This window comes from Heptranchias perlo, chromosome 2 (assembly GCF_035084215.1).
Source record: "Heptranchias perlo isolate sHepPer1 chromosome 2, sHepPer1.hap1, whole genome shotgun sequence".
Lineage (NCBI taxonomy): Eukaryota > Metazoa > Chordata > Chondrichthyes > Hexanchiformes > Hexanchidae > Heptranchias > Heptranchias perlo.
In genome coordinates this window covers 92,521,755-92,544,610 of record NC_090326.1, presented here as the reverse complement: position 1 = coordinate 92,544,610, position 22,856 = coordinate 92,521,755, and the positions used below count along the sequence as shown (strand labels likewise).

The window sequence follows — 22,856 nt, the reverse complement described above, 5'->3', positions numbered from 1 at the left end:
CTAATATTATAAAATGTATATATCAACACCTTGTGAAATGCTTTTGATCAGCATTTGTTATTCCAGCATATGTTGATGTAAATACTGGAATCAAAGTTCCTATTTTTCAAAATAATATGAGTGTTCTCCCTCTTTTTTTTTGCTCACCACGAACCACTAACAAAAGTGCAAGAATACACATTTTTGAACAGTGCAATTCCTACGTGACCGGAGGAACTTCAGTCAAGCACGATGCATCTGCAACGATGATTCTGTTGGACTTCTCAAGGCGTTAACAAGTCATAGAAGAAATATAAATCTGGAGTGATGTCATCCATTGGAACTCTCCAGTTTCACTGGCACTTTTAAGAGAACCATGTGACTTTTTAAATGTACCACACTGAATTCCTCATCTTTGTTGTGTTACCATAGATTAGGCCAAAGAGGGAAGGGAAAATCAAAGGTTAATCCATTCAGTACGCTGTGTGGGCACCCTTCTTTTGCTGTTACTGGTGTAGGTGCCCACCCCCAGCGTTAATGTCCCGATCCCTAGGATTTGAGACATTGTCCTGGGGAAGCTAAAGTGACGGCCAATGCAAGAACTTTTATCCTGAGGTTTTACTGAAAAGGCAACCACAAAATATAGATGTAACTTGTATACCAGTGAAACTTTTAGTCTAGATTTTATAGAATTAACATAGGTGGTAATACTAGTATGGAGAATAATTGGGATTAATGGATGTTACAATTTTGGGGTCTTGTCTTAGATATTCCTTCAGGTATAAAAGGTGCTGGCTGCTCCCATCAGTGGTCTGATCATCTTACATTTAGGAGTTTTCCTGTACTGCCCAATATCTAACTATGTGATAATGTAACCCAGAGGTGTGATCTGAACTGGATATTTGTGTATTTCACATCTGCCCAATGTGTGCCTCTCTAATATTTTCAAAAGCAGACCAAGAAATCACTTGGTAAGATGAGGCCAGACATGAATCATTAAGCTGCTCTATTTCACAGCAAGCGATCATACAGAGTAAGAGTTATGACTGGACTCACTTAATTCAAACATTAGCTTGTCTTCGCATATTAATAAAAAATAATGAACATGCTACATTTCCCCACATTAGTGGGCTGTCTTACTTGACAAACAAAATAACTTCTAACTACTCTCCTGCATTCATCTGCTAAGCCTGGCAAAAGTTTGCTCTACCTGACTGTCACTGTGTTGCTGTTTCTGTTTTTTGTCTTCCTGTATTCACAACCCAAGGGTAGGAATTATGCTAGATACTCCTTGTTCAGAACCAAGGACCTCCCAACATAACAGGTGTGAGGTATTTACTGATTTTCAAAACAGTTTAATGAACTGCTTATTGTTTAGTGTTTGGGGAAACAACTTCAACAACCAGGCCATTAGCATTTTAACCATCTTTCATCTTGATTATTTTTTGTGAATACACTTTGCTTTAAAAAAAACATTTAAATGTAACTCTTTTGCAAGTCCTTTCGGTTGAAAATGGTCAAAAAAATCCTAAACGTAACAACAGACAAAGAGACACTGGTTTTCCATTGTTTTGGGTGAAAGGAGTTGGTGTTTTTTTCCTCTTATTTAAGTGCGGCCCATTGAATATGCAAAGGGTATTATTGTTAGTGCTTTACTTCTAGCTTTGGGTCAAATTTTGAACATTAATGTTACTACAAAATGATGGCTAGGAAACAAGTAAGTATTGTATGCGTTGGGTAGACGTGAAAGAAAATTACAGGACGTATATATATCTATGCAAGTCGTTATTTAAACTTCATGTTGATTACTCTTTCTCATCATGCACATTTTGCTTACAGAGAGGAAAAACAGGAAATCTACTCCCCGACTTCTGTCAATATCACTCTGTAACCTATTGCTTAGAAGTGCATCAGGGCAGCCTGTATGACTGTCTCGCTGTAAAGAAACACTTATGGCTATATTTTCCACTTACAGCTCCTGTGGAGGGATGCATTAAAATGGACAGAAAACTGGGGAGAATGCTATCTGAGTATATACTGTGCTCAGCAACATACCAGGAGTTATGCTTTCACCAGAAAAACTTTCAGCAGAGAACTGACTGAAGCAATGAGTGATTGATTCAGGGGGCATATCACCACTGACCTGGCCTGACTGCCACAGATTCTGAACAACATCACATAATGTAAGCAATTATCACTGAAATACAAGTGAACCTTCAAAAAAGCAATGTACTGAGAACACACTTGCAAAATATGACCTCTCAGTAGTTTTTGAAATGTGTCTTTACAAATTTTTTTTAAAACTTCATTATACAATGCAACAATTAATCTCATATAATAAAACAGCAGTGCATGGTTGAGCTGTGGCCTTTCTGTTCAGTTTGTAGAAACTGTTTAATTTATAATTACAAGGTAGAAGTCGAACCGCTGTAACTTGATTTACCAAATATGCTGACACACTCCATATTGGAAAGGGCTAGCCTGAAGTATTAAGCGTCAAATTATTAATCATTATTATTTTTGCGCATCCCCAATTTTAATCGCTCCACCATTGGCGGCCGTGCCTCCAGCTGCCTCGGCCCTAAGCTCTGGAATTCCCTCCTTAAACCTCTCTCTCCTCCTTTAAGACAGTCCTTAAAACCTATTTCTTTGACCAAGCTTTTGGTCACCTGTCGTAATATCTCCTTATGTGGTTCGGTGTTAAATTTTGTTTGATAATCGCTCCTGTGAAGCACCTTGGGATGTCTTACTACGTTAAAGGTGCTATACAAATGCAAGTTGTTGTTGTTTTTGTTGTACATATGCTATTTTTGAGGATATTCTGAGAGCCATCTTGCTAGCACAGAAAATTCATCCACCTTCATGCCACTTCATCAGCCAAAGGGTTAGCTTTCTGTTGCCTGTTTTTTCCCCGTAATTGGCCTGGATTTTTATCTGGTTTTTCACCTCTCCCAGGAGATTACAGAGCTTTCGGGTGGGATGGGGTATATACTGCGCATGCACAAGGCATCGCAGTTGTGTGGGTCAGGCTGGATGGACCAGTGGGTCTTTTCCCGTCCATCATTTTTCATATGTTCATAATAGTTAGCTTAGAAACCTTTGCCATTAGTTTATCTAGTTGAGCTAGGGTGCACAGTTTCTGCTGGGTGCTGAACAGGATGGCTTCATTGCTGAGCTGCAGAAAGTTCTGGTTTATCCATGAGCACCGATAGAGTGTAGGAATGTGCATAATGAGTATCTGTTAAGGCACTTGAGAAGATTGGCCAGATTTCTACTGCAAGCAGTAATGGCAGAACAACAAACATTTTTTCCAGCAGTATATAGGGTCGATTTTCCATGGAACAATATCAACATTAAACACCCATAAGTTAACCAGCACCCCATTCCTAAAAGCAGAGAATATAGCCCAAGTCTTCATTTGGTCCCTCCCTGGACAGATATCTCAAGATAGCTAACCCAAATCATACTATTCCATACATGGACGTTGGCACAACAACAACTACCAGCTGGACTGTCCAGCTTGATTTCAAAATAAGATGTGTGACTTCTGTATTCTCACCTCAAATACCATAGGTAAATTAAGATATTGAATTTTTCCAAATGCACTGTAAATTAATGTACAGTGGAAATTAATGGATCCGGCATCATTTAATAAATGCTGTACAAGAAATGGTGACACACCGTTATTTTTCTATGAGAAGCAGAATATTGCCATTTCCTCCAGTTTGTGGAAAACATTTTAAATGTATTGTAATCTTCAAAAGGCAATGTCATTTCCATGATTTTTTAAAATATATTTTGTGGAGAGATCACAATTAATAACTGATAAAACAGAGAAAAAAATTCACATCAAAACAACTCCATAATCTTTACTGCAATGTATTTCCTATTTAAAATTGACACCCAATTTAGTTATTTACACATGTGTTAAAAACAAAAAGCATAATGAGAAGTCATGATCTTTATTCCATTGGTGTTGACAATAACTCGCTTGCACCTTCTCAGCTAAGGTAAGCATATCCATACAGAAAGTTCATCCACCTTCATGCCATTTCATCAGTCAAAGGGTTAGCTTTGCCCGCTTCTTCCCCCCGGTAATTGGCCTGGGTTTTTAATCTAGTTTTCACCTCTCCCAGGAGATTACATAGCTTTCGGGTGGAGTGGGGTAGGGAGTGTGTATACTGTGATGCACAAGGATCTAAATTGTATCCAGTGGCTCATTATATACCCGCTTACACTCTATTGGTGTGTATGGATGAACCAGAACTTTCTGCATCAACAACGAATCCACGCTGTTCAGCCCCCACATCCTAATTTCAATTCCATCCCCTTCCTGGAGAATTCCTGCTAAATTTCACCTTAATGGTGAGCAGCTTTAGAGTCCTTTTGAACCCCACATCCAAGCCATTCCTAAGACTGCCTTCTTTCACCTCCAAAATATCACCCATCTCTGTCTATAATTCACCGCACTGCTGCTTAAATCTTCATTTATCCCTTTATCAGCTCCAGACTCAACTTTTCCAACATCCTTCTTGGAGGGTTCCCAGACTCCACCCTACACAAACTCTAATATATCCAGATCACTACCATCCACATCTTAAATCGATACAAGGTCATGTTCACCTCATCAACCTTCATCAGCTCCCCATCCCTCAGCGTATAAACTTTACAATCCTTGTCCTCATCAACAAATACCTTCATAACCCCACTCTTCCCTACCTCTGCAACGTCCTCCTGCCCTACACCCCAGCTCATATCCTTGACTTTTCCAACTCTGGCCTGCTCTGCATTCCCACTTCCCTGCTCTGCATTCCCACTTCCCTACTCTCTACCATTGGCAGAACCTTCAATCATCTCATTTCCACTCTCTCTGGAACGCTCCTCAAATGAAGCCTTGCTTCATCCTTCTTCAAAACATTCCTCGTCGACTGCACTATTGGTTACTTCTCCTAATTCAAACTCCAATTCCTTCTTGAGCCCAGCTCCTAACTATGAAGTGCGTTGGGACACATTGATACAAAGCCATTATATAGATGCAATTAATGGTTACATTACCAGCATATTGCTCTTATAGTTTATAATACAAAATAAAAACAGAAAATGCTAGAAAAGCTCAGCAGGTGAGGCAGCGTCTGTGCTCTTATAGTTATTAGGAACAAAATCAATGTGTAAGTGTCAAATATCTGGTAGACAAACGGATCCGTTTTCTTAAAAAAAAAAATCAGCATTCAAACTTAGAGGCCAGATTTCTTAAACTTCAGCAAAAGCTATTCCAATTATTCCAAATTTGTTCGTAATGAATGCACTAATTTTCACCAATTCCCATTGCACTGAACTATATTGTATATAAAACACTAAATAGTTATAACATTACCTGCCATGCCGACATGCAGTATAAACCATACCCTCCTCACTGCCTACAACAAAATTGTTGACATCTCCTGTAGGGAAGGCCATGCTAGTGACAGCCACGGGCTTTGACTTGTTGTAAACCAGCTCCATATTCTCCTAATAAAGAAAGCAAAAAGAAAAGTTAGCAAATATCCTTACATCCTGATGACTTTAGCGCTTGCTGAGTTATGGAAGGCACCTGTCACTCTTTATTCATGTGAGTCTTCACAGGAAGCGTTGGGAAGCTATATGACCAAGGAGCAATTTGGGTTGTTCTCAGACATCTAGACTTCCAGTTGGAGTTCTTGAATAGTAATCAAGGGCAGGAATAGAGGTTGATTTTTCCCTCCCTAATCCAGGGGTGCTGAGGGCAACTGTACAGAATAGATCAGCTAATTTAGCACAGATTGGGGATTGAACATGGCCTTATGGCTTACCTACTCACTAGCTAGACTGACTGAACCACTGAGGAAGCCCCACGTGTCTAATTTAACTGGAGACTTTACAACTCCTATTTTGTGATGTACCCCAAACTTTGGAGAAACAAAAAGTAAAATCATTAGTTTCCAACTGGAAAATCTCCTTTAAAGAATATTTTGTGCTTAACACCAATTGAAAGCATACTGTTTTCCAAATTATGCCACTTAAATAGTAAATTACAGAACAGAAAATGATTTTAGTACTGTGTGCAGTCTTAACATGTTGAATAATTACTTTGTGTCAGTCTTCACAGTAGAGGAAGAGGATAATATACCTGACATTCCAGGGAAACTAATAATGAATCAAGGACTGGAACTCACTAAAGTTAACATACGCAAGTAAACAGTATTAGAAAAAATAATGGCACTAAAGATTGACAAATCCCCAGGACCTGATGCTTTCCATCCCAGGGTTTTAAAAGAAGCAGGTGAGGAAATTGCAGATGCTTTAGCCATAATCTTCGAAAGCTGCCTTGATTCAGAAATTGTCCCTTTAGATTGGAAAATTGCAAATGTAACTCCATTATTTAAGAAAGATGAGAGAGAGAAACCAGGAAATTATAGGCCTGTTAGTCTAACATCTGTTGTGGGGAAGTTACTGGAATCTATAATTAAGGACAGAGTGACTGAGAAATTTGAGTTGATAGAGAGAGCTAACATGGATTTGTAAAGGGTAGGTCATGTCTAACAAACCTAATTGAATTTTTTGAGGAAGTAACTAAAGTAGTAGACAGGTGAATGTCTATGGATGTAGCTTATATGGACTTCCAAAAGGCATTTGATAAGGTTCCACATAAGAGACTGTTAGTGAACATTAAAGCTCATGGAATTGAAGGCAAATTATTGACCTGGTTAGGAGATTAGTTAGGTGGTAGAAGACAAAGAATAGGGATAATGGGTATACACTCGAATTGGAAGGAAATGACTAGTGGTGTCCGACATGGGTCTGTGCTGGGGCCTCAATTGTTCACTATATTTATTAATGACTTAGATAACACAAGAGAGAGCCATATGTCCAAGTTTGCCAATGACACAAAGATTGGTGGCATAGTAAGTAGTGTAGAAGGGAGCATAAAATTACAAAGAGACATTGATAGATTAAGTGAGTGGGCAAAACTGTGGCAAATGGATTTCAACACAGATAAGTGTGAGATCATCCATTTTCGACCAAAAAAGGATAGATCCGAGTATTTTTTAAATGGTGAAAAGCTAGGGACAATGGAGGTCCAAAGAGATTTAGGGGTCCATGTACATAGATCGCTAAATGTAAGAGTCAGGTACAAAAAAAAAATCAAAAAGGCTATGGAATGTTAGCCTTTGTAACTAGAGGACTAGAATATAAAAGGGAGGAAGTTTGCTACAGCTATACAAAGTCCTGGTTAGACCACATCTGGAGCACTGTGTACAGTTCTGGGTACCATACCTTAGAAAAGATACACTGGTCTTGGAAGGAGTGCAATGCAAATTCACCAGAATGTTACCAGGACTCCAAGGGTTAAAATATGAGGAGAAATTATATAAACTAGGCTTGTATTCCCTGGAATAAAGAAGGTAAAAGGGTGATTTGATTGAGGTTTTTAGGATTTTGATAGGGTAGATAGAGAGAACCCTTTCTTGCTGGTGGGGGAAGTCTAGGACAAAGGGACATAACCTTAAAATCAGAGCCAGGCCATTCAGGAGAGAAGGTAGGAAACACTTCTTCACGCAAAGGATGGCAGAAGAGTGGAACTCCTATGTTAACATGAAACACTGATTTAACAGAATAGCAGATTGATTAATACTTACATTTAGTTTTTAAATATTTAAAAATCAAGATAACTTTTTGTTAAATATGATGTTGCTCATGTAAAATAGAAAAAGATATTCTATCAACAGTAAGGCCGGTCAGGGCACCATCTTCTGCACTGGCAGAAGGCTGGCAGTTATAATTAATATCTTTGTCAATTTCTAGATTCTTCTATCTACTGCCTGAAGAACTTTATTATTCTGTAAGTATTGCTGTTAAATTTAGTGTTTCTGTTATTAGTGCTCTTTGTGGTATATCCTGCAACATAATTTTGTCAAACATTTACCATAAACCTAAATTCAGGGAAATCCTGTGCAAATTGTACTGCATGTAGCATTCTTCAAACTCTGATACTAATCGTGACCTTCCTATCGTCCTTTTACAAGGCTTGTTTGGTTTTGTACCATTTTCTTGCAAAACGTAAAGACCATTTCATGGGTAGGCTTTTATTACCCTACTTTATATCATGTTATGTCTGTCACAAACTGTGCGCTCCAGTCACATCATTATGTTCAGTAGATCATTTACAAGATAAATGAAAGAGCTACCAAAAAGAGCCTTTAATGGAATACTGAAAAATATAACTTGCATTTTACATTAAAAACACAAAGTAAAAACACAAATAAGACTGGAATTGTATGTGCTTTATCCAAGAACAACAGACTAATTGAGATCAGGATATAGCTATGGCAGCATTTAAAAATCAGCATTTTTATTCCTCTTTATGTAATTGTCCAATTGTTATAGAAATTATGACATTATATTCAATGTATTTTTAAAATACAATTTGCTTTTAACTAGGCTATGTACCAATGAATTATGGTTTCAGTAGCAATAGGAATGGTGAAATTATTGCATAAGGACAAACTTTAGGAAAGTGATCAGCAAACCAAAATGCACAGAGGCTTCCCTGAACACACATCATTGAATGTTCACCACTGTTCACCATCTTAATGATCCAGTGACTAGATGTTAAACTAGGAGAAAGTTACTGTAAGGCACAATAATAGGCAATTTGCAGATTCTATTTAAAAAGGCAATATCTTCATGAAAGGAGGATCATGTAGGAGATGGGTATCGAAGATTTGGTGGCCAGAAAAGCCATTTTCATTACCCCAAAGTGACAGTCAAATTTTTAAAAATATATTTCAAAATATACTTTCTTTCATAAAATTTAAAGATACCATAATTCCAAGGCGATACAATTCAAAACAGTACAACACGGAATTACACAATACTATTCCAATATTACAATTTAAACACAGTACATATCTTATAATTCATGCTGTACAATACAAGGTGGGATGGCCTGTCCCCATAGAGCCTTTGCGTAGGTCGCACCTCGCTTCAGTGCGTCCCGCAGCACGTACTCCTGGACCTTGGAGTGTGCCAGTCGGCTACACTCGGTCCTTGACACTCAAATAATATATTTCAACATCATTTACTTCTTTGTGTTGGACATTGTTTACAAATGAAATCTGAATACTTCTTCAAACAATGTCCCTTTTAGTTTCAACATACAAAAGAACACTATACAGAAAAATCCTGAAAGATGGCAATCTGTCACCATACTCTTCCTTTTGTAACCATTTGCATTAAAAATATTCCATACAAAAGCTTCCCCATCTGTTGTGCACATTTTAACATCCTTCTCATTTGCCAGTACATATGTTACACTACGTCATAAACAACTTCACAGCATACAATTGTTAAGTTTTTTTTTTAAGGGTTTACTAGTTGATCTGCCACGGAATTACACAGTGGCAAAGCAGGCAGCCTGCCCATCTGGGAGCAGCAGTGGGCAGGCTCAGCCAATTTTAAACAGCCGAGCTTCATTAACATGCCGGTTGCAGACTTCCCGGCCACTCTGCCCTAGCCCTGAACTTCCATCTTTTTTCTAATTTTGCTCCTATCTCCCCATATGTCCTCTCTGAACTCATCTTGACCACAAGACCCTCCTCCTCTCTTGACCCTACCTGCTGACCAACCAAGTTCCCTTCTTGGTCCCCATACTAGCTGACATTGAAAATGACTCCCTCTCCTCAGATATTGACCCCCTTTACGTTCAAAACCGCCATCATCCCCTCCTCTGACATCCAGTCCTGAATGAGCTGATACACCCTCCAATTAAACATTGGGAAGACCAAAGCCATTAACTTTGGCCCCCGCCACAAACTCCGTTCTATAGCCACCGATTCCATTCCTCTCCCCGGCCACTGTTAAGCTGAACCAGATCTAAATGACCCTGAACTAAGCTTCCGACCCCGAACTGAGCTTCTGACCCCATATCCTCTCCATCACCAAAACTGCCTACGTTCATGCCGTAACATCGCCTATCTCCGCCCCTGCCTCAGCCCATCTTCTCCTGAAACCCTCATTCATGCTTTTGTTACTTCCTGATTCAACCATTCCAATGCTTTCTGGGCTGACCTGCCATCTTCTACCTTCCATAATCTTAAGCTCATCCAAAACTCTGGTGCCCATATCCTAATTCCCGTTCACCTGTGCCCGCTGACCTACGTTGGCTCCCGGCCGACCAATGCCTTGATTTTAAAATTCTTATCCTCGTGTCAAATCCCTCCATGGCCTCTACCCTCCCCATCTCTGTAACCTCCTTCAGCATTACAACGTCCTCCAGCCCTACAACCCACTGAGAAATCTACGTTCCTCCAACTCTGGCCTCTTGTGCATCCCCAACTTCCTTTGCAACTGTGTCTTCAGCCGTCAAGACCCTAACCCTGGAATTCCCTCCCTAAATGTCTCCACTTCTCTGACCTCCTTGTACGACCCTCTTAAAACCTATCTCTTTGACTATGCTTTTAGTCACCCGTACGAATTATCTCTTTCTTTGGCTCGGTGTTAATTTTTGTCTAATTACGCTCCTGTGAAGCACTTTGGGACATTTTAGAAACATTGCAACATAGAAAATAGGAGCAGAAGTAGGCCATTTGGCCCTTCGAGCCTGCTCCATCATTCAATATGATCATGGCTGATCCTCTATCTCAATACCATATTCCCCGCTCTCTCCCCATACCCCTTGATGCCTTTTGTGTCTAGATTTCTATCTAGCTCCTTCTTAAATATATTTAGTAATTTGGCCTCCACAGCCTTCTGTGGTAAAGAATTCAACAGGTTCACCACCTTCTGAGTGAAGAAATTTCTCCTCATCTCAGTCCTAAATGTCCTACCCGTATCCTGAGACTGTGGCCACTCGCTCTAGACCCCCCAGCCAGGTGTTACTATATTAATTGCGCTCTATAAATGCAAGTTGTTGCTGTAAATTTAAAGTTGCATAACCCCAGAATCGTTCAGCTCAAATTAAATGAAAATTGCTAATGCTAAATCTACTACTTGAGTTGATTACGAGAAAAAAATATGGACAGCAGAGATAAAATAGAAACCCAGAACTTAATTGCCCTGATACTTTAAACCATTATCTGAGCCCACAATAACAAAATGTCTTGGAATTCTTAGTGTCCTTTTCCAGAGTCCTATTAACTCCATCTTAGAATCCTGCAACAAGGGTGGTTTTAGCTTCACACAGTTCCGACTAACAGTTGTGACGTGGCGCTAAATGTTTGGAAAATATGGACTACAGAAATGGAAAAAGCAGCCTCTGGATGCACAATTGTCAATCATGGCCGAATATAACAACAGAATGTCTGGACCTTACAACCACTTCACAACTCATCTAGGCTTTGCGTATCCAATTAGTGGTTTAACATTAAGCCATAATTGGATTAGCCCTGGAAACCGGGTGATTTGCAGATCCAAGTGTCCGACACTTGTTCTGGAGACGCCCTGGCTCCGGCAAGCCATCAGTAATACAGGAGAGGTGTTCTTCTCATCTCCAGTTAAAAATACCACTTGTAAATATACGTCCGGATGTAATTTCCAGACAGTCAGGATGGAACCCACCAGATGTTGGAATATGGTGGATGTGTTTATCATCTCAAAGGGCATGATGGTGAATTTGTACAACCTTGAGGGAGTGGCAAACACAGAATGCAGACGAGCTCTGCCACTTAGCAGTACCTGCCAGTAACTTTGGTCAGGTTGAGGGTTGCAAGATATTTCATGTTCCCTAGGTTCTCAAGGATCTCCTCCATGCTAGGCATACGATAGCTGCTGATTTCCACAAAATCATTAAATTTCCTGTGGTCTACACAAATTGTGTGGCCTTATTTTTGTTAAGCATCAACGTCAAGGGCAAGCCCCACAGGCTTTGGTGACAGCCATATCATCCACAAATCCAATATCTTCTACATCTCCCTGACGCTATGTTTCCTCGCACTGTGTGGCATTGGGTAAAGACATTGGCCCACCAGACTTGCAGTGACTGTCTTTACCTCATCCACAAATCACTCGCATTAGCCTGGCTTGCTGGAAACAATTTATAAAAAAGTTGCAACATTCCCCTAGCTTACTGTTTCTGCATAACGGATAACTGAGGAGCTTGCTGTACATGTCGTCAGTAAGTCCAAAATGCCATTCCTCTGGGCAGACATGGCACACTGTGCTACTTCTTCCTCGGCAAAGTAGAAATTTACCACATTCATGTAGTAGATTGGTCTCTTATGGGTCTACATTGGCAACTCAATTATGTAAAGACCTTCACAGTGAGTTCGCAACTGCTAACTGATGTATTGTGCTTTGGCAAACCTGATATTCCTAGCACTAGGTGTTACGCTCATATCAGCTTTTCTGGCAACTTTGTGCGTGCTTGAGACTCCCTAATGCACACTCCTTATAGAGTCATAGAGTTATCACAAGCTTTCGGAGTCTTTCTCCTTCGTCACTCACCTGACGAAGGAGAAAGCCTCCAAAAGCTTGTGATTTTCAAATAAAACTGTTGGACTATAACCTGGTGTTGTAAGATTCCTTACATTTGTCCACCCCAGTTCATCACTGGCATCTCCACATCCTGACCAGGATAGGTAGATGAAGGAAAAGAGGTTGAAGGGATATTGAAACAGCGTGGGTAAATGTGATTTGAACTATTTTCTCCCGTCATGGACTGGTTGGGCCATGTTGTAACTTCTATGTATTAGGCTGTTTGATCAGTGTCAGTGGACTGCATTTGTGGTGTCCATACAGCAGCTCAAACAATGAAAACTGAGTCAACTTAAGGCACCTTTCCATATGCAAAGAAGTGTGGTAACTTCTTACCCCAGTGCTTGGGATTCTGTTCAATGTACAATAATAACAACAACTTGGATTTATATAGTGCCTTTAGCGTGGTAAAACATCCCAAGGAGCTTGACAGGAGCATTATCAAACAAAATTTGACACCGAGGCACATAAGGAGATATTAGGACTGGTGACCAAAACCTTGGTCAAAGAGATAGGTTTTAAGGAGCTTCTTAAAGGAGGAGAGATAGATAGAGAGGCAGTGAGGTTTAGGGAGGAAATTCCAGAGCTTAAGGCCTAGGCAGCTGAAAGCATGGCCGCCAATGGTGCAGCGATTAAAATCGAGGATGCACAAAAGTCCAGAATTGGAGGAGTGCAGAGATCTCAGAGGGTAGTAGGGCTGGAGGAGGTTGCAGAGGTAGGGAGGGATGAGGCCATGGAGGTATTTGAAAACAAGGATGAGAATTTTAAAATCGAGGCATTGCTGGATCTGATTCCGCCTCAGACAGTGGCCAGGGAGAGGGATGGAGTCAGTGGCTAGGGAACGGAGTTTGTGGCGGGGACCTAAGTCAATGGCTTCGGTCTTCTCAAAATTTAGTTAGACGCATGCAACACCCACCCCCGCCCCCCCACCCCGTGCGCCATTAAACCTTTTTACCAGTCAGTTTGTCTGGGGGTGATTATGGTATGGTGTGGAACACAGCTAGTTTACCTGGTACTATTACTATAAGTGTAGTATTAACTGGGACATTAAAATTAACACCCTTGTCAGACTCTTCTGGTAACCCAAATACAGTGAACATTTCTAACATAGCATCACACACAATATCTGTGCCCACTAATGCGTGAACCATTGCAAAAATGGTACTGTGATGCATAATCTATCATATTCAAATATAACATTTGCCCAAAGTTCTCCTGACAAGCTCTGAGCCCACTGTAATTATTTCCACCCTTTCAAAAGGTTTGTTAATAATAGGCCGAGCCTGCAGCTGTGCCTTCATGTGATCCCCTGGTTTATCCATTCTCTGACACTCTTTATACATCCTACAATACTCGGCTGTGTATGTGCAGATACCAGGCCAGTAAGACTGTTGTAGCAATTGGTGCACAGTAGGAGTGTTACACCAAACAATACAACTTGCAGCTGTATGCTTGAGACACCAAAAACTGTTGGAACACTTCCAGTTCCTGCCCCTCCAGAGATTTTGTTTTGTATTGTAGAATCAAAAGCTCTTCCCTGTAACTATACCATTCCATGGATACTGGAGCAGGGGGGAGGGGGCAGGGGAGATGAGGGTAGTACCTGCTAAGGTCATGAATGCGCCTGAGCTCTCTCAGCTTCCAGCATGGGGTCAGTCCATTGAGCCTCAGCTTGAGCAAGCTGCCCAAGTTTTCCTGGTAAACTGTAGAATTAATGTGGCACATCTTCTGCAACTATACATGCCCCATGAACCTTAAGAGCTCTTTAGTGGAGACCTCCTCCACATGCATTCTGTTTGCTGACATGGGTTAGGAGACCCCTTCTCTGGTATAAGGCAGTCCATATCCAATGCTGAAGGTGGAGCTGGCGCTGCCTCAGCCAGCTTTGTATCTTGGCCTTAGCTCGACTTTGGATTACCACACAAGCTACTTCCTTTGAAGTATACAGATATCTCCACAGATATTTCATCATTTATATCATTTCCTAATAGGGCATCAAATCAGAAGGATACTGAAACCCTTTCTTTTCCACCCTGCCACAGTGGAACTCCAGCCACTCTTTGCCGCTCAACACTATGAATAGTTGCCCACTAGGTACTGATCATTACCAATCAGATTAGATCCTGTATCGTCCAAGCACTTTAAGACACTTCTTCACCTTGATCAGGAGCAAGCACAGAGTCAGATTCTCTGCATTCTCCATCACGACATATCAGGCAATCTCATGCCTCACAGCAGCCCTTGATCTCCCAGACTGTGCACTGGCCCCCTGTTTGGACCAGCAGTAGTTTGCTCCATGATCCATCTCATTACAGTTGCATCAATTTTTGCCCTTGGAGTTGCGCCTCAGGACCCTAGTATTTAAAACACCTTAGAATCATAGAAAATTTACGGCACAAAAGGAGACCATTCGGCCCATCATGTCCGCGCCAGCCGAAAATGAGCCACCCAACCTAATCCCACTTTCCAGCACTTGGTCCGTAGCCTCGTAGGTCACGGTACTTCAGGTACTTTTTAATTGTGATGAGGATTTTTGCCTCTACCGCCCTTTCAGGCAGTGAGTTCCAGACCCCTTCCACATCTCTGGGTGAAAAATTTTTTCCTCAGCTCCCCTCTAATCCTCTACCAATCACTTTAAATTTATGCCCCCTGGTTATTGACCTCTCTGCTAAGGGAAATAGGTCCTTCCTATCTACTCTATCTAGGCCCCTCATAATTTTATACACCTCAATTAAATCACCCTTCAGCCTCCTCTGTTCCAAAGAAAACAACCCCAGCCTATCCAATCTTTCCTCATAGCTAAAATTCTCCAGTCCTGGCAACATCCTCGTAAATCTCCTCTGCACCCTCTCTAGTGCAATTATATCCTTCCTGTAATGTGGTGACCAGAACTGTGTGCAGTACTCAAGCTGTAGCCTAACTAGAGTTTTATACAGTTCTAGCATAACCTCCCTGCTTATATTCTATGCCTCGGTTAATAAAGGAAAGTATTCCATATGCCTTCTTAACCACCTTATCTACCTGTCCTGTGACCTTCAGGGATCTGTGGACATGCACTCCAAGGTCCATGACTTCCTCTACACCTCTCCGTATCCTCCCATTTATTGTGTATTCCGTTGCATTGTTTGCTCTCCCCAAATTCTTCACCTCACACTTCTCCGGATTGAATTCCATTTGCCACTTTTCTGCCCACCTGACCAGTCCATTAATATCTTCCTGCAGTCTACAGTTTTCCTCCTCACTATTAACCACACGGTCAATTTTTGTATCATAATACTCCTAATGTGGCCCAACTAATGTCTTGTGCAGATTCAATGGGCCCGATATTACCAGGGCGGCGGGTTCGCGGCGGTGAGGGCGATTGGGCGTGTGGGTAATATGCCCGGTGAAATCAGTCTGCCCCGAACGCAATCGCAGGCTGATTGGATCCACTTACCTCTTGTTCCGGGTTCCCCGCTGCTAAGCTGCGCGGTGGGCGGACTGCGCATGCGCAGTAAGGTCTGTCAGCTGGAGGAGCTCTATTTAAAGGGGCAGTCCTCCACTGACTGATGCTGCAAGAAATAGGAAAAATTACAGCATGGAACAGCCCAGGGGGAAGGCTGCTCCCAGGTTAATGATGCCTCACTCCAGCTCTTATTGGATGGGGTGAGGAGGAGGGGGAGGACAGAGATCCTCCCCCGGGCGGGAGGAAGCGGCCTGCCTCTGCCACCAAGAAGGCCTGGCTCAAGGTGGCAGAGGAGGTCACCTGCACCACCAACATATCGCCAACCTGCATACAGTGCAGGAGGCGCTGCAATGACCTAAGTAGGTCAGCCAAAGTGAGTACACTTACTCATTCCCCTACACTCCGTCTGCCACATTACCGCCCCCACCCCACATCTCCTTCTGCACAGCCAACATTACTGTGTCACATCACCCCTCACACCCACTCAAACCTCATCCTCATCTTACCTGCACTTACTCACCTCGCCAGTACTCATCCCACCACGACCACTCAACCCAATCCTCATACAATCTCATGGCTCTATCTCATACTCACCCTCTCATGCATCTCTTTCATGGTCAGCCTCACTCAACCTGCCACTGCCTGTGCTGCAGCCACAGGGCATGCATCACATATGTGCAGTAGGCAACGTAAGGCAAACGTGTCATGAGCATGAAGGGGATGTACAAGGATGTTTGAGGGTTTGTCATGGTTTTTACTTATATTGAATTTCTGAGCAACTCACATTACATATTATATTGGCACCACTACTGCCACGTCTTTGCGAATCTTGTCTGGTTTGTGCAATAATGCCCTTTCCTGAGGATCACAATGAAGACCCACAACTGATGCCACCCATTGTGTCACTGCAGAGTGGGTGTAGGTGTATTTGCAGGGCTTTTTTGTGCAGACGGCTGACAGACGTCGGTGATGTCCCCGGTGGCACCCTGGAAGGGTGCGGAGAGGTTGTTGAGGGCAGTGGTGACTTTGACAGCGACAGGTAAGAAGATGGTGCTCGGGCCAGCCGGGAGCAGTTCGGCATGAAGGAGGCTGCAGATGTCCACGACTACATGTCGAGTGACTCTGAGCCTCCGTGTGCACTGCTGCTCAGAGAGGTCCAGGAAGCTGAGCCTCGGTCTGTGGACCCTGTGGTGAGGGTAGTGCCCTCTGCGACGCATCTCTCTCTGCGGTTGCTCTCCCTCCTGCTGTCCAGGTGGATGTGTCACAACACTGTGTTGTGGAGCTCCACGTGTCAGAGGTGGACAGCGTGGCCGGTGATGCTGTTCGCCCTCCGAGGAGGTCATGACTGCAGCTATGGCGGCCCCCATCTGGAGGATGTACATCTGAGGGGGTCCGCAAGGTAGGTACATGTGTCTGGACACCGGGGTAAGTGTGCACGTTAGTGAATTTTGTTGTTAGGAGGAGGGTGGTGGAGGCCAAACTTTGGCCAAAGTGAGAGTGGCCTCCTGCAATGAGTGAGGGTCTCTCTCCCACCCCACCTGTCAAATGGACCTTTGCAGCTGCCACAGGCTGATGGCTGCAACACGTCCATTTGAACTGGGAGTGTTTCCCCCAGTACGGGAAACAGTCCCAGTTGTTTGTAAAATCCCAACCCTCCTAAAATGTCTCGTGAATCAGGTCTGTAAACGACCTGAAATACCAAAATAAATACCTTAAGTGGCACCCCGCCGGCTTTAATTGCCGACGGGAGTCCCACATGCGGGGGCTGCGCGCGCATGTCAGCGCGTCTGTGGGAAACCTGGAAGTGGGCGGGTTGGTATTTTATTCAATGGATCCATGTGTAAAACCTAGAATCTCAATTGCTCCATTGACAGCGTTTAATACCTGCAATTTACAGATATCGGTGTATCTGTATCATTAGGTTTCTCTGTTCCTCCATTCCATTGAGAATATTACCAGTAAAGGTATATTTTTCCTCTGCACTTTTTCCCCTCAAAAACTACTTTTTTTTTTAACGCTTATATACATTGAACTACATTTGACATATATCTGTCCACTTACCATGTCCTCAAAGTCTTTTACATTCTTTGTCACAGGTTGCCACAGCCCTTAATTTAACAGCAGCAAATTTTTGATTTAATTCCATCTATGGTTTGTAAAATCATTTATATGTGTATGAAAATAAGAGACGTCCCAACACAGATCTCTGGGATACACCACTAACTAAATCTTGCCAATTTGAGAAATATTCATTTAATTCCATTCTGCTTTTTATCTTTCAGCCATTCCTCTCTCCATGCCACCATTTTCATGTTCAACACCATACACCTTAATCTTTGCAAAGAACATAATAAATAGGAGCAGAAGTAGGCCATACGGCCCTGAAGCCTCCTCCGCCATTAAATCAGATTATGGCTGATCTTCAACCTCAATTCCACTTTCCTGCCTGATCCCCATATCCCTTGATTCCCTTAGAGTCCAAAAATCTATAGATCTCAGCCTTGAATATACTCAATGACTGAGCATCTACAGCCTCTGGGGTAGAGAATTCCAAAGATATACAACCCTCAGTGATAAAATTTCTCCTCAACTCAGTCCTAAATGGCCGACCCCTTATCCTGAGACTATGCCCCCCAAATTCTAGACTCTCCAGCCAGGGGAAACAACCTCTCAGCAACTATCCTGTCAAGCCCCCTCAGAATCTTATATGTTTCAATGAGACCATCTCTCATTCTTCTAAACTCCAGAGAATATTAGCCCATTTTACTCAATATCTCCTCATAGGACAACCCTCTCATCCCAGGAATCAATCTAATGAACCTTCGTTGCACCGCCTCTAAGGCAAGTATATCCTTCCTTAGGTAAGGAGACCAAAATTGTACACAGTACTCCAGGTGTTGTCTCACCAAAGCCCTGTACAATTGCAGCAAGACTTCCTTACCACTCCAACTCCCTTGCAATAAAGGCCATCATATCATTTGCCTTCCCATTTGCTTGCTGTACCTGCATGTTAACTTTCTGCGTTTCGTGTACAAGGACACCCAAATCCCTTTTAATTAAATTAACTTTTAATGGTTTTTCACCATTTAAAAAATATTCTGTTTTTCTATTCTTCCTACCAAAATGAATAACCTCACATTTCCCCACATTGTAAACCATCTGCCACTTTCTTGCCCACTCACTTAACCTGTCTACAACTCTTTGCAGACTCTTTTGTGTTCTCCTCACAGCTTACTTTCCATGATGTGGAGATGCCGGTGATGGACTGGGGTTGACAATTGTAAACAATTTTACAACACCAAGTTATAGTCCAGCAATTTTATTTTAAATTCACAAGCTTTCGGAGGCTTCCTCCTTCCTCAGGTGAACGTTACTTTCCCACCTAGCTTTGTATCGTCAGCAAACTTGGATACATTTTACTCGGTCCCTTCATCTAAGTGATTAATATAGATTGTAAATACCTGAGGCCCAAGCACTGATTCTTGTGGCACCCCACTAGTAACAGCTTGCCAACCTGAAAATGATCTATTTATTCCTACTCTCTTTTTTTAATCCATTAACCAATCCTCTATCCATCTTAATATATTACCCCCAACCCGATGAGCCCTTTACTTGTGTAACAACCTTTCATGTGGCACCTAATCGAATGCCTCTTGAAAATCCAAATATACTACATCCACTGGCTCCCCTTTATCGACCCTGCTAGTTACATCCTCAAAAAAATCTAATAAATTTGTGAAACATTATTTCCCTTTCATAAAACCATGTTGACTCTACCTAATGATATTATGATTTTCTAAGTGCCCTGTTGCCACATCCTTAATAATAGATTCCAGCATTTTCCAGACGACTGGTGTTAGGCTAACTGGCCTGTAGTTCCCTGTTTCCTCTCTCCTTGTTTTCTTGAATAGTGATGTTACATTTGCTACCTTTCAATCTACTGGGATCGTTCTAGAATCTGGAGAATTTTGGAAGATCACAACCAATGCATCCACTATCTCTGCAGCTGCCTCTTTTAGAACCCTAGGATGTAGGCTATCTGGTCCAGGAGACTTGTCTGCTTTTAGTCCCATTAATTACTCCAGTATTTTTTCTTTACTAATATTAATTACTTTAAGTTCCTCATTCTCATTAGACCCTTGGTTCCCCACTATTTCTGGTATGTTTTTTGTGTCTTCTACTGTGAAGACAGATACAAAATATTTGTTTAATGTCTCTGCCATTTCCTTATTCCCCATTCTAATTTCTCCTGTCTCTTCCTCTAAGGGACCCATATTTACTTTCGCTACTCTCTTCCTTTTTACATACTTGTAGAAGCTCTTACAATCTGCTTTTACATTTCTTGCTAGTTTACTCTCATTCTATTTTCTCCCTTTTTATCAGTTTTTTGGTCATCCTTTGCAGGTTTCTAAAACACTCCCAATCCTCAAGCTTACTACTCTTCTTGGCAACATTATAAGCCTCTTCTTTTAATCTAATAAAAATGGCCTAGTGTCTGATTGAGATGATGGGAATAGAGAAGCCACATGAGATTGCAAGGTCAAGGGGTGGCCGTGAATATGGGTAGGAGAGTTTATATGGAGGGAGAGGTTGAGGGACAACAGGAGGGCAGCAAACTCAGAGCAGAGAGGGAAAGGTGACTTGAGATGGAGGTTTAGATCACTGAGGATGAGGAGTCACTCTGTGCAAAGGCTGAGGGAGGAAAGGAGTGAGGATATCTCGATGAGAAACTTGGGGAGGGGCTTTAGTGGGTGGTAAAGAACATGCATTTTAAAGGAGAAACAAGAGGGGTGAGCAGCTCAAAGGAGGAGAAGGTGCCAGAGAAGGGGTAGAGACCAACGTGAGATTTGGTCATAAAGGCCACGCTGCAACATTATAAGCCTCTTCTTTTAATCTAATAAAAATGGCCTTGTGTCTGATTGAGATGATGGGAATAGAAAGGCCACATGGTGGTAGAAGGTATAATCGTTTCTGCCATTCATTCTGTAGTATAAAATAGCATCTTCCTTTGACTATATGTGTAGTATTTGTTGAAGTGAGAGTTTTCTATCGTGACCAAGATAACTGCATGTTATTGTAATAGGTTGTCCTGGAAACAAAGCCTATCAGCAAACTAGCAATATTCCCTTAAACACAAGGTCAGAATGTTATCATCACTACAATCAGTAAAAACACATCATAAAGTGCATACAGTAGCATAGTTACACTATATCAGTATAAATAAAGTCTTCACTTATTCTGTCAGCGTGAACATTCAGTGAATGCTGACTAAGTTGTGTGTCATCATGAATATGAAACAGATGCATTGTGTGCAAAAAAAAGCAATTGTATCCTCTGCTGTGGCTACCTTGAAGTACAGCATCAGGGGATGTTTCAGTAACTCACTATCAATGAATATATTCTGAAGTACACAAGCTTTTAAAATGACAAATCTATTTAGGTAAGAAGGTGGTTTTTAAGCAATTACTGTAAATTGCAATTTAGTATAAAATTATATTGTGCTGTGGTTTTGATGTAAACTTAAAAAGGGTGTTTATTATAAGCACATTTACACACTGACATTAATTTGACTTTCACTTATTCATCCTTGACCGATACATTTTTGGACATTTCAGATTATGGCTTATGTTTGTCAAAAGACAAAATACTATAATTTACATTAAACTGGACAGCGCAGCAAGCACTGATTTCATGAAAAGCACATTTTATGATACACTATATAATAAAATATTATTTTACAAAAATCCATCGAGTACACGAAAATGCTAGATGGAGAGAGGGGGAGATATATGCTTTTGTCAGAAGGTATTGCCATTTCCTTAGTATTATTAGAATGTATTTGCAATTCAATTCTTCGAATGACATGCCATGCGAATGCTCTGGATTAAACTAATCACTGAGTTAAGGATTAGTTATATAATGAAAGTATCCCAGTATACCAGTGTGATATCATATTTTGCAGTGCCACAAAGAATCAGAGCAATGGACCAAACACAGTACGTCAGTCCTCATTATTGTATTCTACTGGATACCATTCAATTACTGCTGAAATAAGTACCCTTTTTATTAAAGAAAAACAGATTTATAAAAACAAACCTCTCTCAGAGTGTTGATGTTTCCCACCATTTTTATTGTATAAACACTGCTGTACAGATCCAACATGCCAAAACGTTTATGCAAATTCTGGACATGACTGAACTTAATACACAAGATTTTTGTGTGTTTAGATCTCCCCAGTTCACAAATACACTATCATTCAAAGAGAGATTCTCACAATCAAAAGAATCTGATTATTTGTAAACTGAGGCTGTCCTAATGTTTATGCATTAAAATGTTGTGTTCAACATCCCACAGTGTATAAACACCCAGAGGTGATGCTCCTTCAAAAATTTCCAAGTATCCAAGGCCACCTGAGTCAAGCAATCTTTTACAGCACTTGATATAAGAAACTAGTTGCAGCATATTTCTTTGACCGGAAAAGGAAGCATAGACAAGTAGGAACGACAAGCAAATTAAAACATACAGCTACATAAAAATATTTTAAAATTTCCAAATTGCATCAGGTTAGAAAAGGAACAGCCAGGCAGGATGGTAAGGGGTGTTTTAAGCAGATAACTTAATATTCTTTCCAATTCATTCAATCTCCAGATATTCATACGGATTACACCAAACCAGTGCAAAAACTCAAGGCAAGTATCCTACATCCAACTTGGGGAACAACGGATTAAAGCGCTTTTAATTCCAAATGTGGTATCGAGCCATTAATTCTTCGTACATACAAAGCATACAATTTTCTGCAGGTAACTACTTTGTGGATAGCTTCTGTATATACAAAGGGATCTAGCACAGGTGGACTGGAAACAAATGTTAGCCAAGAAAACAGTAAATGAGCAATGGCAGGTCTTCAAGGCGGAGATAGTTCAGGTACAAACCAAGCATATTC

The 22,856-nt window shown here is 41.4% G+C and overlaps 1 protein-coding gene across 1 annotated transcript in view; it reads right to left on the bottom strand.

Annotated features, from left to right (window-relative positions):
• dync1i1a (dynein cytoplasmic 1 intermediate chain 1a) overlaps nt 1-22,856 on the bottom strand; it is a 236,830-nt gene that overhangs the window by 30,502 nt on the left and 183,472 nt on the right. Inside the window, exon 13 of the mRNA XM_068004236.1 lies at nt 5,354-5,487. Within this exon, the coding sequence (XP_067860337.1) occupies nt 5,354-5,487 (134 nt within the window). The remainder of the gene's footprint in view (nt 1-5,353; nt 5,488-22,856) is intronic.